We start from the raw sequence: 19,303 nt of genomic DNA, 5'->3' as shown, positions 1-19,303 counted from the left end.
TTCATTTTTGAATGGTAATTCAGCTTCCCTCCCCCTTTTCCACCCCCAATGCTGCAGTCTCCCCTTTCAATTCATGAGAGGACAGTGTTATAACAACAGTCACTTCAAAATCTGTAACAGTGGTCTGGGATGTTGAATTGTTCTCTTCCTGGTTTCTGGGCATCAGTTCTCACTGTTTGCTCTTTTTGCATGTTGCTGTTCCCTCCTCTTCAACTCGTTTTTGTAACAAAAATAAGGACTAGGAGCAGGATTGGCCCAAGACATTTTGACATGCCCCCCCCAGCAAACCACAAAAGGGCTCCCCACCGAAGAGTGAAAATATACATACGGTATCAGGAACAAGAGGGTAATAAAGATCTACATTGGGATCTCCTGCCCCTGTGGATCCTGCCACCCGAGGCGTCACCTCACTTTGCCTCATGGGTGGGCTGGCCCTGACTAGGAGCCAGAAAACCCAGTATCATGACTGCCCTCTCATCACCCTCAAAACAGAGCAGAGAGGCAATGCTGATGAGATCAGGGAAACTATTCGTTATTATAATTTATTGAATTTGTTACCTGCTTTATCTTGCCAAAGCGGCTTACAACCAGCCACGCAGGCAAATGGCCCATAGATAAATGATTGTTGTTGTTGTTGTTTATTAAATTTGTATAACTTAAAATAGCAGCTTAAACTGATGGAACATCAGAATACCCAGATGGGCAGGGTATAAATAAATAAATAAATAAATAAATAAATATTATTATTAGCGCAGCTTGCAGATTTAGCATATAGAATAAGAGAACAAGAATATACGTTTCAACAAGACTGGAAAATGTTTATTGAATATACGGAGGGAAATTGTGTACACTTGAAAACGTTGGTAGCATTAAGATAAATTCAACAGTGTAAACAAGTTTGGCATTGTAGGTGAAGATATTAATAGTCATGATAACAAATTGTTTATGTACACGATGACAGCAGCAAGAGTATTGATGGCACAGAAATGGAAGCAAGAAGAATTACTGAGAAACAAGAGTGGCAGAGGAAATTAATGGACAATGCAGAACTGGATAAGATGACGGGAAGAATTCAAAACCGAAGGGACCAGAGGTTCTTAGAAGATTGGAAAAAATTTGCAAACTATTTGAAAGATAGCTGTAAACAACAGATTACGCTAGTAGGACTACAAGAAGTTCTGTAAAGAGGATTATATGAAATTTTGCAGGGAAAATTTAGGAAGGACATTGAGCTATGGTGTATTTATAAGTAATAGTGAAAATAATAAAATGTAAGACTAAGTGATGAAGAGGGGAAATCTTCAGGCGTGGTTGAGGGAAGTAAAAAAAAATTGTATAAGATATGAATGAATGTAATAAGATGTTTGGAAATTATATGCAAAAATAATAATAAATAATATATATATGTATATTGTATGTATGTGTGTGTGTATATATCCAACAAGTTCGATAGATATAAAAATGGAATACTGAATGGTTTAGTTTATGTAAAATATGCAGGGATTTATGATATGCAAAATGAACCACGGAAAGAGAAGAAGGGAAGTCATTGACATTTTAAGGTTGTTTAAATGAATATTCTAAATTGTAAAACAGAAAATTAAATAAACTCTCTCTCTCTCTCTATAATAATATTTTGTGTGTGTGTGTGTCTGTGTGTGTGTGACTCTCTCTCTCTATATAATATTTTATATGTGTGTGTGTGTGTGTGTGTGTGTATGTATATATATATATAGAGAGAGAGAGAGAGAGAGAGAGAGAAAGAAAGAAGTGAGAGGGAAAAATAAATGCATGAAAAGCACCCTGCCCGGTTCCAAAACTAAATACCAAAGCGCCGAAATCCGGCGACTGCGCCTCGCAGAGTACACGCTCCACCGGATGACCTCTCCCCCTACCGAAGCGACCCGGAAGCCGCCCCTCTGCGCCTGCGCGACGCGGGCTGCTCAGCGGCGGGGCTGCCTTGAGGAGTGTCCCTCGTTCGCTCGCCTCCTTCCGCTCACCTGCTGCTGCCGCCGCCGCCGGCAACCGCCGCCTCTTCCTTCCTCGCTTCCGACCTGCCAGATACGGCCCTCCCGCGCGGCACGAGCAGGCCTCGCTCTCCTCTTAACCCTCTCGTGGCCGAGCCTCTCCTTTCCTTCCTTCCTCCTCCTCCTCTTCCTCTTCCTCGCGCCCCGAGCGGAGCCGGTGGGCGGCGCGGCCATGGCGGACACGGCGCAGAACGGGCCCATGCAGGGAGGCGCGGGCGGCGGAGCCGTGGTGAGTGGAGTCCGGCGGTGGCGGCGGCCTAGCGGGACGCGCGGCGCGGCCTTCGCGGCCCTGCTTCGACCCACGGCGGAGCGGCATCCCGACGCTTCGCCCGAGAGGGTTTTGTTTTATTCGAAACCGGCTTCACGCCTCTTCAGCCCCCGGGATAGCTCGGTCGGTAGAGCCTGAGACTTTTAACCTCAGGGTCGTGGGTTCGAATTCCACACGTCGGGCAAAAGGGTTCCTGCTTGTGGCAGGGGGTTGGAGTTGGACTAGATGATGACCCTTCCAACTCTGTGAACCGCCCTGAGACCCCCGGGAATAGGGTGGGATATATATTCAATTAACAACAACAACAACAACAACAACTCTGTCCTTATGTGAGTCTATAAATGTGCTCCCATGGAGAGCCATATGTAGTTTCCTTCGTAGGGAGAGCTCTGGTTTCAGGTCGTTTCAAATCTGTGGGTTGTCTCCAGTATTGTACCTCTTGTAGCAGGGCAAATCTGCTCAAATTCTGAGATTGAGGGTGTTGTAGCTCACACACCCCCATACTCAGTTTTCAGGGCTACAAACGAGGCAGTGTTAGTCAGTTTAGTGATGGAAGTTATACGCTGCCTTTATCTTCCTCCAAGTGGCTTAAGGTGGTGTACACGGTTGTCCTCCACTTTTTCATCTTCACAACAACCCTGTGAGGCAGGTTAGGCTGAGAGATGGTGGCTGGCTCAAGGTCACCCATTGAGCTTCACGGCTGAGCAGCGATTCGAACTGTGGCCTCCCAGGTCATAGTCCCAGTGCTTTAACTGTTAATGGGAGCAGCTCAACACAACCGCATGCCCCCCACCTCCACTGAGGGTTTCTTCTGAATCTCTGATAGTTATAATAATAATAACTGATAATAAATTTTTATTTATACCCCGCCTTCCCCAGTCAAAACCGGGCTCAGGGCAGCTAACATCAATAAAATTACAATAAAACATAAAAAGCAATTAAAATACAGATTAAAATACAATATTGTGTAGAGGGAATTTTGATGTTGGCAGTGGCAGTTTTGTCACGGTGACACATCTCCATTAGAAGTTGCCCCCTCTTGCCTCTTAATTGTCCTTGAGAAGTTTCAGTTCCTCTTAACTTTTAAAATCTAAACCAGGCATCCCCAAACTGCGGCCCTCCAGATATTTTGGCCTACAACTCCCATGATCCCTAGCTAACAGGGCCAGTGGTCGGGGAAGATGGGAATTGTAGTCCAAAACATCTGGAGGGCCAAAGTTTGAGGATGCCTGATCTAAACCTTCCAGGCATGGCCTTTTCCTCTCCACTGCTGCCTTTTGGCAAAGGTTTGTGGAAGAGGCTGTCTAGGTGTAAAGCGTCCCAAGTTCTGGCTGTTTTCTGAAATGTGGGCTATGCAACAGATGTTTAGGTTACTGCACTAGTACGTAGGTATTTAGGAAGTTGCTTGACCATTGGTTTGTTTAGCTCTGTCTTACCAATACCACGGATGGGGAGCCCCTGACTTGTGAGCCAAATTTGGCTTGCCAAGCCATTTCCCCCAAAACACAGACACCTGTCTCATGCCTAGCACCATATGTGATGTCGGGTATATGGGAGCGGGTGGCGCTGTGGTCTAAACCACTGAGCCTCTTGGGTTTGCTGATCGGAAGGTTGGGAGTTTGAAATCACGCGACAGGGTGAGCTCCCAGCTTCTGCCAACCTAGCAGTTTGAAAGCATCCAAGTACAAGTAGATGAATAGGTACCGCTGCGGCAGGAAGGTAAATGGCATTTCCGTGTGCTCTGGTTTCTGTCACAGTGTTCGGTTGTGCCAGAAGCAGTTTAGTCATGCTGGCCACGTGACCCGGAAAGCTGTCTGTGGACAAACGCCGGTTCTTTCGGCCTGAAGTGAGATGAGCGCCGCAACCCCATAGTTGCCTTTAACTGGACTTAACCGTCCAGGGGTCCTTTACCTGTGAGGCAAGTAGAAATGTGGTTGGATCCTTTTAGAATTAATGAATAAACTCCCTGTGCATCAGTTTAATCCTGCTTGCTTTTGGTGCAGAAAACAGGCTTGAGCACCCTGTGTATCCGCTGACACATAGGGAGTTAAATCCTGCTGAGTCACTATCTTCCTCCACTCCTGTGGGCAAACTTTGACAACTGGGTGGCCCAGCACACTGTCATAAGTGGTCTGCAGTGTATGCGGAGGTAAAAATCTGACTCACTGGGCCAAAATGATTCCCCTCCCTATCCACACTGACTGGTAAAGAGACTAAAAATTGGACAAGCTATTGTGGGTTAGAGCCCAATTCACCAGCTGTTTTGTCAATTGTCAGATGTATATGCACATCGGATCTAATAGAAAAAAAGTGTAAAGGTTGGAATGAAGTGGCAATAGGATGCCAAAACCATGTAGTAAATTATTTTATGGGCTGGATGTGAATGCATTTGGAAATTTGCAAACCAACGAACCAAAAGCATATTTTGGAAAAGAGCAGGGAACTGGGAACAGTCAACTTCTGGTCAATTTGATTCATTTCTTGTCTTTGTAGGATGGGTGTGACTGCCTCCCTGGAAACCAGATTTACCTTGCCTCATTTAGTTTAGAGGCAGGCAGGGCCATTGGCAAAATGTTCAGGCTAGGTGATATTTCCACATACAGGTACACATAACAGCTTGCAACGCCTATTAGTCATGGTGAAATGCACAAGCAGTTTCATGCTATGGGTGATAGTTCATACTGGGACTGCTTAACTTGTGATCCACCAAGCCAGATGCAGACCACCAGCTGTGTATTTGGATCCGCAAAATACTTGACAGCCTATTTGTTTTTGCAATCCTGAGCAGGAACCAACAACAAAAGCTATTTATGAGTTGCTGTTTCTGGCTGATGGGGCTGCATTTGGCTTGATAGGTTTGCACAACATGTGGCCCTTCAACAGGTGCTTTGCCTTGATAGAATGTAGTTGTAGTACACTTTGCAGTACAGTCATACCCAGGCTTCCCCAAACTTCGGCCCTCCAGATGTTTTGGACTACAATTCCCATCTTCCCTGACCACTGGTCCTGTTAGCTAGGGATCATGGGAGTTGTAGGCCAAAACATCTGGAGGGCCGCAGTTTGGGGATGCCTGGTCATACCTCAGTTTAAGTACGCCTCGGTTTGAGTACTTTCAGTTTAAGTACTCCGCGGACCTGTCTGGAACGGATTAATCCACTTTCCATTACTTTCAATGGGAAAGTTCGCTTCAGGTTAAGTACGCTTCAGGTTAAGTACAGACTTCCGGAACCAATTGTGTTTGTAAACCGAGGTACCACTGTACTGCATTGGTGAAAACTATTAGCAGGCTGTGTCATAGCTACCGTACTTCTATCCTCTTGCAGGAAATTTTTGAATTGGACCTTTAGATCGGAATCATACCTGATGCTAGATGTACTTCTGGGGGAAACACGAAACTCTGAGTTCTGATAGCTTCCTTATCTTCCATAAACACCTAAAAGATTTATCTGCTAGCAGTTTAACTTTGGTTGTTTTTTATGAATGTCCCACATACTGTGGGTGACTTCATTATTTTCTACAGAAAACTACTCCCAGGGCATTTTATATGGTAAATGCCTGCACTACTGAAAATGCCCTGAGAGTTCTTCTAGGTGACTGTAGCCACTGCTGTTGCCCTGACTGCTCAGAGTTGGGAGGGATTGCTAAGTTCAGTTAGTCCTAGCCATGAGGAAAATTAGATATCTTCATTCTGTGAGCAATGGAGGGCTATACTGGGCTTCCTTGGAACCTAGACCGAGTAGGGATTGGTTTTGGGATGTCCTGTTCCATTCCAGAAGGTGGTGAAGTTCACCAGAACTGCTTCCTAGCCACTATCTGCCGTGGGTGCTAGAAGAGAGCAGCTGAGTTATCCTTGTGGTTCCCAAAGAGCAGACATTCAAAGTAAACCCTCTAATTATTATTTTAAGTCTCATAATTATGTCTTTCAAATTTAAGAGCGGCTGTGTGGAGATTGCTTTTTTATCTGTTATTTACACTTGCATTTATGAAAACGCCAAAGTTTTGCATTCTTCATATTGTCTGTTATCTATGTTGGTTCTGGATCTGGTGAGTTTGGTAGGTATTTGTTCTTTAACAGTGGGTAAATCAGTGGGCTCTTTTGGGAGGGTGGATGGGATAGAAATTTAATAAATAAAAGCAATAAATAAATATTTATTCACTAACTTCTTTTCCTTTTATTACAGCAATTTCTGATTACTAATAAGTTGGATACAGCAATGTGGCTTTCCCGTATATTCACAGTTTACTGTTCGGCTTTATTTGTCCTGCCTCTTCTAGGGTATGTATAATAATGTTCTTTAAAGCAGTACTGCCCCTGATATCCTTAGAAAGGACACTGCTTCTTTTAAGCGACAGAATGAAACAGAAAGCATACATTTTGCTTAAAAGCTCTGTATCACATTTTATATGCACGTACAGTTGTTCTAATCCAGCTGAGGTTAAGCTTTTGTTACTTCCCATCCATTTCAATATGAGATATCAGTCTATGTTCTTAGCTGTCCATTGGAAATCAGTGTGGTGCATAGGTGCAAAATATTGGTCAGTGATATGGGGCAGAAGATTTTCCAGTGCTTTATTCTTATGTGGGAATTTTAACTTTTGTTAAGTTCATTAGTGACAACAAAAGGATGCCCATTTCAACTACAGTATTAGGCAAACTTAGCAATTTCAAAGTTTGTAGCTTTGCTTGCTGAATGCCAAATTAGATCACTCTCTAGGTCACCAGAAAATGTTTAAATGCTGACTGAAAGATTTCCAATGCAAATTAGCCTAAATTTGCATAGGAAAAAAATCCAGGAAACCTATATCACTGACTTTGGTTGGATTTTGACCAATATTTTGCAAATATTAGTGCTTGATATATGGTTCTGTTTAAGAACCAACTTTACACCTATTCGGTAATCTGTACATTATACACCAAGCATCCCCAAACTTTGGCCCTCCAGATGTTTTGGACTACAAATCCCATCATCCCTGACCACTGGTCCTGCTAGCTAGGGATCATGGGAGTTGTAGGCCAAAACATCTGGAGGGCCAGAGTTTGGGGATGCCTGTTATACACCTTCAGCTCAAGTGAGTGTCATTTATTGTTTAGGTTTTGATATTGTCATTTAACTAGATTCCAGTTATTATGTTATTGTTTATCTGCCATTTTTCTCTCCAAAGAAACGTCAAATAGATAACTGCATTGAAAATACTTTTAAATGACATTCTCCCCTCCCCCCACTCCCCCAAACTTGGCACACCTGTAGTGTTCAGTGCCAAGCACCAGGAATGCTTCTCAGACAGGAGTAACAGTTACATCTTGGCAGAGCTTAGCAGGGCGGGCTTCAGAAACTGAAATGATGATGCAATTCTCTTGGGAGGAAGACTTGAAGCCACAACTTGGTTTGTATGGTAACCTCTCCTTTGATAATTCTCAAGGTTGCATGAAGCAGCTAGCTTTTATCAACGTGCCTTGCTGGCAAATGCTCTTACCAGCGCCCTTCGACTTCACCAAAGGCTACCACATTTTCAGCTAAGCAGGGCATTCCTGGCTCAAGCCTTGCTGGAGGACAGCTGCCACTACCTTTTGTATTCCCTCATCTTTGTCAATTCCTACCCTGTTACAAGTATCCTTTCTGCAAGTCTTGTAATAAATACTTCCAATTCTGTAATAGTTTGATTGTGCTTCTGCTGATAGCAGTGCTAGACTTAAATCAGGCTTTACTCCAGCTCAAACCTTCGCTCAGCCACAAAGCCCACACAGGGTGATGACGGGCCAGATTCATGTTCTTGCATAGCTACATTGTTTTATACTTTCTGGATGCCCCATGATCGTAATATTAAGTAGTTGTGTTCTTTGCTATAAATCAAGCACCGCTAGCAGTTGTTTCTTTTTGTTTTCCAATGTACTTCTTATCTTATAAATAAAAATGTTGGTGTGGGGGGAGCAAAATTTTATTCTGAAAGTGTGGCCCACAGAAAAAGTTAGTGAACCACTGGACTGGAGTCAGGGGCGGAGGGAGGGGGGTACGGTGGGTGCGGGCTGCCCCAGGTGTCACCGCTGAGGGGGGTGACAAAACGCCAGGGGGCACTCACCATGGGACCTGCAGCACGCCCAAGCCACATGTCTGTCCTGGGAGAGATGTGGTGGCTTGGGTGCGCAAAGGCTTTGTGCTGCCCAAACAGTCCACCTGCTACCTCCCCCCCCAGCTGTAGGGCAGCTGAGTGGGAGGAGGCAGGCAGACTCCGGAGGCCCCGCGGTGCGCCCTGCCCCTATGGGTGGCTTGCCTCTCCCCTGGGCGTGCCAACCCAGGCGCCCGAGCAGCTTCCTCCGCCGCTGACTGGAGTAATCAACTACAAGGAGGTGAAGCTCAGGGGAAAGGGGTGCTGAACTCTCCCTCCCCCCCCCCCCCGGCCTTATGTGTGCTTCATGTTGTTAGTGAAATTACTGCCTCACTTCCTGCTTTATATATGTATAGGACGGTCACACAAATTGAGGCCTCATCACCTCTAGTCTCACCCTAGACAGAAGCACCACCTTTATTAACTCTTATTTATTACCTATTGATGTAATGTATCTGAATCAAAATAAACAAGTGAGCTCATATTTCTTAGCCCCATAAATTTATTTAATAAGGTTGCAATCCTATACCTGCTTCTGAGAAGACCTGTATAGGATTTCATTCTAAAACGTTGATCTACTGATTTTAAACTCTGGCCTTACATAAGTTAAGTACACACAAACTGCTGGATGCCTGTACTTCTAAAGCTGCATACCGCTAACCCTCATATTCAAATCCCATTCCATGATTAGGACTGTGTTCTGTGTTACTAAGTGTTTAATAAAGCTGCCTAGCTTTGATCACCTGAATCAAGTCCAAACATTTTTTCATACAAAAGAATCTGAATTTCTTTAAAGCAAGAGATCACAGGCTTGCATGCTGACATAAGTGGAAGATGTGCTTGAATATTCAGACTACAGTATAGTGTAAGTGTAAAAGAACATGTGTGAGGTTGTAATTCTCCTTAACTTTGACTTCAGTGAGCATTTTCCCAGTTCTGTTGTTTTCTTTGCTTCACGCTGCCACCTACACAAAGAAGGTTCTTGATGTAAGTATATTGTGCCCCTTACATGCCACCTTGCTCTTTGTAGGGAGGACAGGATTCAGATGAGACATGGATTTTTTAAGGGGTAAACTGAAAACGGGGATTCTGGCTATTTTCTGTCACAGTTTGAAGGAACAGCTATAGCTCATCCGGTGCTGCTGCTTCTATCAAAGAGCTAGCAAGTAGGAAAGAAAAGGATACGCATGGAGAGCCAGACTGTTTGATGAGGATTCAAATCCCTATGCAGCTGTAATGCTCACTGGGTGACCTTGATCATTATTAAATCTAACCTCCCTCACAGGGTTGTTTGGGTTAAATGGTGGCAGTGGGGAACTGAAACTGTATTTTAGGTTGACTGTTTCCTGCATAAAAAACATTGGAGCAAGGTTTGCAAAATTCTTCAGTTTTCCCGCTTACTCTTTAGACTGCCTTTCAAGGTTTATAAAATAATTATAGCATCGCTGAAAGTATTCCCAAGGCTTGACTTTGTAAACATAGCACAAAGTTTCCTGACATTGCTTTTTTACTCCCTTCTTTAAAGGCACGAGGTTCAAATAGTCTTCTTTTCCTAAGAAATCTCTTGGACAAGTTAAATGCTAATCAGCAAAACATCCTGAAATTTATAGCTTGCAATGAGATCTTCTTGATGCCGGCTACTGTGTTTATGCTTTTCAGGTATGAGATAAAACATTAACCTTTATTTTTATTCGGATTGTGTTCTATAACTGCTTGGGAGTACAGAATCAGACTGTTTCTTGTTTATCATTGCAATGTCACTATAAGGGACCGTCTTTGCAGGCTGAAAACTAAGGCCGGTTTGTGATTTTCTCACCATCTGCTGACCCTGTGGCTGTGCTGCACCAAGAACCCTATTTTTAAGATGCACAGGGTTTGCTTGCTGACTAATATAAGGATGGTTTCTTGATCCTTAAGGCAAAGATCAGCATAGTCTGTTCTTGTTCTTTTGGAGAAATTTTACTTTTCATGTGCATGACGAAAGCTCTGATTCAGATGCCAAAAAGACAACATTGCATTTTAAGTGCCCGTTATTTTGTAGGATTGTGTTTTAATTTAGGGTTGTATTCAAAGTAGCATTAAGAAAATGTTCTATGAGTGAAATAATTTCTCTTTATTCAACAGAATGTTCTGCCCCTCTCCTCCCACTGTGTACCCCCTAATTCTGTTCTGAGTTCCCCCAACCCTCTAGAGCAGATTTGGGGGGTGGAACAGGGTGTGCACAGGGGGAAGAGAGGGGTGAGGTCCTGTTGTGCAAGCGAAACTCATTCCCCTTGCACAGTTATTTATTTAAATACCATCCTTTGTATCTAAGCCACCTTGCAAGACCACTGGTGGAAGAATGGCATATACCGGCAATTTATTATTTATTTATTGAATTTATATACCTCCCTATACCCAGAGGTCTCAGGGGCGTTCACAGAACAAAATCAAAATATAAAACCACAAAATATATAATAATAATAAAAACAAATGACCCAATAACCCCTCCCCCCAAAAAACCACATTTTAAAAGGGCATAGGATGTCAGTCAAATCAACCAAAGGCCCTAAAGGTGTATAATGAAGGTGACAGGCGAACTTCCCTGGGGAGAGCATTCCACAGACGGGGAGCCACTGCAAACTCCCAGGTCCCATTGAATTCAGTGGAATTTATTTCTAAGTAAATATGCACAGAATTCTGCCATAAGGCAGCTCCTTTCAGTGCATGCTTGTCCGAGAGAAAGGTCTACTGAACACAGTGGGCTTGCTTCTGAGTAAACATACAGGAAGGGCAACACTCGTTCATTTATAAGGTTTTAATGTTTCAGCCATCTTGACGCATTTTATTTAATGATCTGTGGCTGTCGCAGCTGTCATTCGTCACAGTGTGTGCATGTCAAATACTGTGTGAAAACATTTATTTAGTTGTAAGGGTCTTTTGCAGGTCAAAGCAGTTACTATGTGTGAAGAAAAACATAAGGTAGTGTCTTACTGCAAATCCTACACTGCCTCCTTTTAAATAAATCTACCCCTCCATCCTCCCACCTTTTTTCTTCTGTTCTTTTCAGTGGGCAGGGAAGCTTGCTGCAGCCATTTATTTACTACAGATTTCTTACACTCCGTTATTCCTCCCGCCGAAATCCATATTGCCGGTAAGAAACTAATTACGATTTAAAGTTGTAAAAGTTGCTGTTGTTATCTGTAAATACAGTGCTTAAACAGTTGGCTCCTGGGTGTTGCCATATCATGGACTAAAAAAAGGAGGTAAAGGAAGTAATTAAAAACATGAAGATGGGAAAATCACCTGGCTCTGATGGATTCTCAGCATCCTTTTACAAAACATTTAAGGAACAAACACTTCCACAAATGGCCAGGCTATACAATGATATTTTAGCCGGTAATCTACTTTCTGCAACTTGGAAGCATTCAAGAATCATAGTTATTCTCAAACCTCACAAGGACTTCACCAATATCATACCAAGCAATCTCTTTATGAAATCTAGATTATAAAATCTTTACGGCCAAACTGGTCAATAGATTAAAACCATTTATTGGCAGCTGTATACAGATAGACCAATCTGGGTTTGTTCCAGGGTGAAGAGTTTCTGATCCAATAAGGAAATTATTGAACATTTTTATTTCATTAGAAAAAATCATAACCTTTAGCAAGCCTCTCACTTGATATTTTTAAACTATTTGATTGCCTAGAACCAAATTATCTAATGGAAATAGTTAAGAAATGTGATGTTGGCCAAAAAATTGTAAAAACCTTCATTCATTCATATATTCATGTCTTAATTTTAGAAACATTGGTAATCAAATTACACAATGCCCTCTCTGGTACGGGAATGGTTTCGTCCCGTAATGTTGTGTGTTTAAATGTTTTGTACTTCTGCAAACCTCAGAATCTCTCTGGCTGTCGTAATATGGCTATGGTAATGAAGGCAGCCCTGTTTAGGGAAGTTTTTAATGACTGATGTTTTAATGTATTTTTAATCTCTTCTTGGAAGCCGCCCAGAGTGGCTGGGGAAACCCAGCCAGATGAGCGGGGCATAAGTAATAAAGTATTATTATTATTATTATTATTATTATTATTATTATTATTATTATTATTGTAATACCTCTGTCTTGTTTCTCAGTGGTCTTGCTTGCGCACTCATTACCTGAGTCCCTGTGGAGGGAGAGATGAGTGGCAGCCACTGAAAATGCTTTCCAATGTTAGGCTCCTCCTATTGTCAACCCAGCCAAATGGGCGGGGTATAATTATCCTCCTCCTCATTATTATTGATTTTGATGAACTTCTGAGTGAGATGTAGGATGTACTGTTGCAAAGATATTTCTGTTGCAAAGATATTTCTGTAAAAAGTGTCTGTTATTTTCAGAACCCTCTTCACAGAACTTCGGATTGTCGTTGAGCATGTCATCATGAAACCGTCCTGCCCAGCATTTGTACGAAGGCTCGGCGTCAGCAGCATTTCTTTTATAAGCAGACTGGCACCAACAGTTGCATAGTCAATACTGGAAACATGCGTATGTTTGTCTGATGAACTTTCTAAGCAGCTGGTATTTCTGCTGGTGATTTATAAATTCTGGATCTCAGTCAAGGTTGTATGGAAACATGTTTTCTTCCATGAGCCTGTTCTGTGAATTGTACCCTATATGTTTAAAAAGTCTTGTTTTTCAAGATGTTTCCGTGCTTTGTGGAAGATGAATGCTTGCCACCTTAGACAGAATACTTTCCAATGCAAAACAAGGACGACAACCCTGCATTGTACAATATGGCTTTTGTGCTGTCATGTATGTCCTCTTCGATACTGAATGAAAATACTCATTTTTATTTTTTTTAAAGGTCCAGGCAATACTAGCTGGATTGTGTCTAACAAGCTATAAGCTGTGGCTGCAACATAACTAGTAGCCTCTTAGGAGTACCTATTGAAATCTCTACCCATGCGGTACATTTGAGTCAGTATTCCTTCCATTCAGTAAACGAGACAAGTTTAGTCAATTGAGTAAATCATTGTGGTCAATACAAATCAATTGGCATCTACTTCAAATGTGAACAGTAGAACGAAGCGTCAAATTTCACTGTTCTGATTTATTTAATGCTTTTGAAATGGAAAGCTCTCCACCCTTCCCTAAGTACTTTATTTCTTTGTAAAGTAAATATTTCTCTAGATCATCTGAATGCCCTATTTTTTTCCTGCCTTCCAAAAAGCAGGCTTCTTAAAATGCCAGTCTTTGAAAAGTCTGAATAATAAAGATGGATGTTACATTAATTTTCAATATACATTGGAAGCGTTGCCCCTGTGAAGTATTTTTTTAAAGTTCATGCAGTTAGGCTAGTTCCAAACACCATTGCATACTCATGGTGCAATGCTAAACATGACTGTTTAGCATCTCCTGACCCAGCCCTTTCTCCTGTATACATGGTCAGGAAACTGAGAGGATGTGACTGTGGGACTTCTGTCACTGGGGGTGATGCGCCTGTACAGGGAAGCATCCTGCCCACCATGTTCAGACTAGAGGAACTATTATGTAAAGCAGAGGTGTGGAAACTCTGGCCCGCCAGATGATGTTGCTCTCCAACTCGCATCTTCCTCAGCCAGCATGGTCAGGGGTCAGGGATGATGGGATTGCTAGTCTAAGACCTGGAGGGTCACAAATTTCTCACCACAGGGATAAAACAATATTGCAGTACTTCTTCCCTAGAACAGCCCCACTTCCCAGTGGAAGTGGGGCTGTTGTCTTACAAAGCAGAGGTAATTGGAAGCCTGGTCATTTTCTATTTCAGCATACCAAGGAGGAAAAAACTGCACAAATTGGTTCACTTAACAGATTCAGCAACCTAATAGTTTTGATTCCCATGATAAGCCGGTTATTGAACGTCCTGAGGACCGAAGAGCATGTTAAACTGAGTTGCCTCACACTTGCATAACTTGCCTTCTTCCTCTTGAAGCAGAGCTGCCCAACTTTTTTAAAATTTTGGTCTGAGGGTTACATTCCTGTAGTCCAGGCTTCCTCAACCTCAGCCCTCCAGATGATTTGAGACTACAATTCTCATCATCCCTGACCACTGGTCCTGCTAGCTAGGGATCATGGGAGCTGTAGGCCAAAAAACATCTGGAGGGCCGAGGTTGAGGAAGCCTGCTGTAGTCAACCCACCTGGGGCTGCACACACTTGTACACACAGGTACATAGCCCATCCCTTTGCAGTTGATCCTTGCAGATCTGCTGAGAAAAGGGCTCCCCTCCCCCGCTCCTGAAATGGTAACTGGGGAAGGGTTATTTACATATCCACCAAGAGTCTGGGCATAGAAATTTAAGCCGTTCTGATCACCCCAGTGCTGTGATTACTTTGGTTTTTTTGTTTTCATTTTTTATGTCACCCCCAGAAAAAAATATGAGTGTGGGTGTGTTTTGGGGAGGCAGAAAAAGTTGGGGTTTGGGGGGCGGAGGGCAATCAATTTAGGCTCTTGGGTCAGGGCCTAGGCATCTGTGTCTAGCCAAACACCTAGGTGTTTATTAAAATTCTTCCTGGTCTTGAGTTAGGAGGTTGGTGTAGGCAGGTTGCTGTTTTTCATTGCTCTCCTGCCCCCACTCCCAGTTCCTAACTATGCAGGAGTATTCAGTTGTGTGATATTTCCCAGTCGAGCTGTTGGTGTATACTTGGTCCGAATCACGTAATATTACTTGGACCACTCAGAAATACAACCTGTTCCTGAGAAATACTCGGGAGAGGTTTTGCATAATGATAGCTGATGGTTTAGTGGACACATCTCCTAAACGCGCAACCCAGTCTTGGTATTTCCTTGAGATAAATCCCCACTAAGTGTTCCGGGATTACTCTTGAATGTGTTCAGCCCTCCTTGAGCCAGGGATAGCAAGATCTAGGCATCCTAAAAAGGGCCAGGAAGTATGTACGTTACAGCCATAGTCTTCTATGATATCTGATGGGAAACTTGCGCTGGGGAGATGTGTAAACTTGTGTGTTTGTGTGTGTGCGTCTTCTCCTTAAATGGAAGGCACCGCGCTGTCAGCTTGTTGCTGTTTATGAAGATTAAATTCTATTTTTCCCATTGAGTGCCTGCATTTTAGAACTGAGGAATTAGCCCAGGCACTATACTTACTCATTGATTCTAAGCCACTTCATGATTTAGTGTCTTAACAACTGCATGAACCGAACGATACATTTAAATAGTTTGGAATGGTGCTGCTGTTTTTAAAACTATGTTTCCTTGTAACTACCTTATTTCTTTTTGATTAAATGTGAATGCCATTTAGATTTAACTCATTCATTAGCTTGTCGATAGCCCACCCTGCGCATTGCTTGCTAAACTTCCGGGTATGGACAAATGCAGCTTTAAAAATGGCTGGTACGGCTGGTTGATTGCACTCCTTTTAGCTTTTTGGCTCATAAACATCTACTTATAGGGAAGGCGCACACTAGTGTGCAGGAATGCTTCATGAGTTTTTTCATCTAGGCTCTCTTGCTTTGAGGATTTTATAAAAAATTTCTACAGCAATAAAGTGACTGTCGTGGTAGCCTGGAATGAAATGTCTGAACCTATTTTAACGTTATTTGTAGTTGTATGTTGAATCCCGAGGCTTGGAGTGTAATTCCATTAGAGGAAAAGAAACACAACAGAGTCCTCACCCCAATCCAGCTGCAACTGCAGGCAACAAAACACACATAACTGGTCACTCAGGAATGTACATCTACATTCTTATGAATCTGAATAAACATAGCTTTGCCGATGGACTGCTGCATCAGTCCTCACCCACAATGCTCAGTGACCACGCTTGCAAAGTCAGAGTGAGTGTTTGTATGCCATATCTATCTATCTGTCTGTCTATCTATCTATCTATCTATCTATCTATCTATCTATCTATCTATCTATCTATCTATCTAATCTATCTAATCTATCTATCTATCTCATCTATCTGTCATCTAGCTATCTTTGGATCTCTTGGAAGACTGTTTTTTCAGAGCTCTCAGGCTTACACCCCTCCCAGAACTATTAATCAAGACAACTGGTTCCCGAGTATGATTTCAAATGTCGGGATTTACAGCTAACTCAATTCCATTAGTGTACTATATTTTATTGCCTTCTGTATAAAAGTTGGGGTGCAAAGATCTGTTTGGTAGTTTCCAGCCAAGAGTCTTGCAGGTCTATTACAAACAGCTGCTAAAAGTCCCCTCCAGTTTCAAAGCTGTGTACTGAGCAGCAGGAGGGCAGCAGTTGAGGGGCAGAGGTAACCGTCTACAGCCCCTCCCCTGGGCTCCTAGAAGTTGTTTTGCGGTAACTGAATCTTAGCCGAAGGCCTTTGAACTGGAGAATGAAAAATCTTCCTTCTTACCCCCCCCCTGTGCCCAGAGCTGTGTATACTCTCTGCTAAAAGTAGAAATTTGCATCCCAAAAGACGCATGCTAGGTCCTCTGTAACATATGCAAATGGAGTATATTTGCATAATTTCTCAAGTAACTCAAACATGTTGGCTGTTTTTCATAACTCTTGTATTGGTTCTGGGGGCCTGACCTGCCAGCACAGCCAAATGGCTGTTTATACTGCAGATCGGATCCAAGAAGACATGTGCAGAGCATCATCTCGGCCTGTGCATGTGGGGCCTTAGCTGGTGCAGGGAACAGATGGGTGCTAAAAAAGTCCTTTGTCAGCTATTGGGCAGGGAAAGGGGCTGCACTGGTATTGAATCCAGTTCAAGCATCTGTTTTAGAAGGATTTTAGCTTCCTGCACAGCCCATATGTCAGATTGGGCCTACCTAAAAATAAATCAAGTTATACCAGTCTGTTCAAATAGTACATTCCACATATTTCCATGCAGAAGAAGACCTGCTCCTTCCTTGGTAACGGCGCCATTTTTAGGTGGCAGATTGCTGCTGTACCCTGGCTGGTAGGGGCTGAGCATACATTTCAAAAAACCAATTGAAAAATTCATCACTTTCCCTGTCTTCGAGGACTGAGGCACAAAATGCTAATGCCGGCCTCAGAGGGGAAATAGTTCTCCTGCATATTTGAGAAAATGTGAAACCCTTTCAAGGAAATCTAATAAACATAATCATCCGCAGCCTGCTGACACAAAGGAAAAAGGACCCTCATTCGCTCTTTCTTTTTTATGCTGCAATTTAGTGGCCCCTGCTGATTTACAAATTGGATCACAACCGTAAATTATCCATGCCAGTACCTGTGAAAGTAAGCGCCGAGATCCATATTTATTTGGAGTTCTGCTTAAATCAGCAAAAATGATAAATTCGATGGTCTGAAATTGGAAATACCAAGGGCTTTCTGCAATGATTGTGCAAAATGTCTCCGCTCGTAATTTATTGTGACCCTCTTTCATTCACGACGCTCTGTATGCCTAATATTTATTTCAACGCAAATTAAATTGCACCCTCCTATGTTGTCACATCTCTGGTTTTATTGATGTTGTCAAAATCAAATTGTGTTTCCCCCATACGCTCCTCACCCCCAAATTGTAAGCAGTCATAGTCACACCAGTTTAGATTGCAAAGGAGCACCTGTTATTAGAGCTTGGGTTCCCTTTGCTGCTTGGATGATGCAAGACCCGGGAATCATTGTGATGATTTTTTGGAATAGTATTGTAGAAGTGGGAAGTAAAAGGACAGTGAACCAGGATAAGGGCATAATACTAGATTCACAGCTGATGTAAGTGCACTGATGTACATTGATACACATATCCTGAAACTGCCTTCTTTCTTACTGCATTCTGGACACAATTCAATTAGCTTTGGCACATTCTCTTCCAAACGCTTTCTCTGCATTTCCCATTTATCTCTACAGAGGTTGTGAAAATGAGGGGATGTGGTCAGGTACAAAGTACTGGCCTAAGGTTTAGTGGGGCAGGAGAATGCTGCTAAGCACTCTAAATATTAACAAAGATTCTTGGATGGCGCTGCTAGAATGCTTTCAAGCAGCTGGGAATTGTGCTTAATTCCCAAAGTTGTACTTAATTGCTGAAAAGGTGTGATGGCTTAGGCTTGCACCTTAATTACAATACAAGTGGAAGGGGGTGGTGGGGAAAGGAACTCTGTACCTGCTCAGAGTTTTGTTTACACCTGGGTAAATATTATTCTCTATATTTGAAGAAGACGCATAGTTAGGTACCTTATGTGGTCTGATATTGCAGCATTGCTGCAATTAACTACCTGTGTGTACCCGATCTACCTTGGATGGAAGTCTGCCTCTGCTGAAATGCCACCTCAATTTGGTGACAATTGAGCAAGGAACAAGCTTGTTTTAGGTCAGGCATGTCCAAAGTTTGATTTGGGGGCCTAATCCAGCCCACCAGTCAATTTAATCCGGCCCCTGTGGCAGTACATGTCCTTTGGTCAGCCCTCACGCATGTTCACTTCATAGATCTGGCCCTCTTTGAAAAATTTTTGGGCACTCCTATTTTAGGTAATGCCTTCTCAGAAACCTGTATTTTTTTGGGTGGGGGGTGGTATGTGTCTCCCCCCCCCAATACAATGCTCTAATTGGAGTGCTGTAAGAGGACTTTTCTTTTGAAGGGCTGTCCAGTCCAGGTCAGAGAGAGACTGAGATGGAGACCGAGACCGAGAAATACGTGTGTCTTACAGACCTGCACAGCTCAGTCTGCTGTCCAGGTCACAATCTTCCCTACTATAGTAAAATGTACCGTATTTCTATTTAAATCATAGCTGATTATTTCTAAATTTGCATCCATACTGACACATTCTTCTTTTTGCAAATCCGTGCCTTCTTTTGCCTTAGTGTTTTGAGGTTGCATCTCCTCTTTTTTGGCAATGCCTAAATGGCTACCTTACCAGCAAATCTAAGCAACACTTCATTTAGAGTAGGGGCTGCATGTTTTGAGAAAACTTATTTTAATCATTCTCTTCTTCTTCCAAACACTGCCCTCTGGTG

The 19,303-nt window shown here is 42.8% G+C and overlaps 1 protein-coding gene across 1 annotated transcript; it reads left to right on the top strand.

The window, feature by feature from the left end:
* Window positions 1-811: 811 nt before the first annotated feature.
* TMEM33 (transmembrane protein 33) lies at window positions 812-17,804 on the top strand. Its single transcript, XM_035111815.3, has 7 exons — window positions 812-2,256; window positions 6,477-6,571; window positions 7,717-7,904; window positions 9,320-9,387; window positions 9,926-10,059; window positions 11,450-11,533; window positions 12,764-17,804. The coding sequence occupies exons 1-7, from the start codon at window positions 1,693-1,695 to the stop codon at window positions 12,891-12,893; spliced, it is 1,263 nt and encodes a 420-aa protein (XP_034967706.2). The 5' UTR covers window positions 812-1,692; the 3' UTR covers window positions 12,894-17,804.
* The last annotated feature ends 1,499 nt before the right edge of the window (window positions 17,805-19,303 follow it).

The sequence above is a fragment of the Zootoca vivipara genome, chromosome Z1 (assembly GCF_965207765.1).
Source record: "Zootoca vivipara chromosome Z1, rZooViv2.hap1.1, whole genome shotgun sequence".
NCBI classification, from domain to species: domain Eukaryota; kingdom Metazoa; phylum Chordata; class Lepidosauria; order Squamata; family Lacertidae; genus Zootoca; species Zootoca vivipara.
Note: the sequence above shows the minus strand (reverse complement) of the source record. Positions and strands in the feature narration are given on the sequence as shown.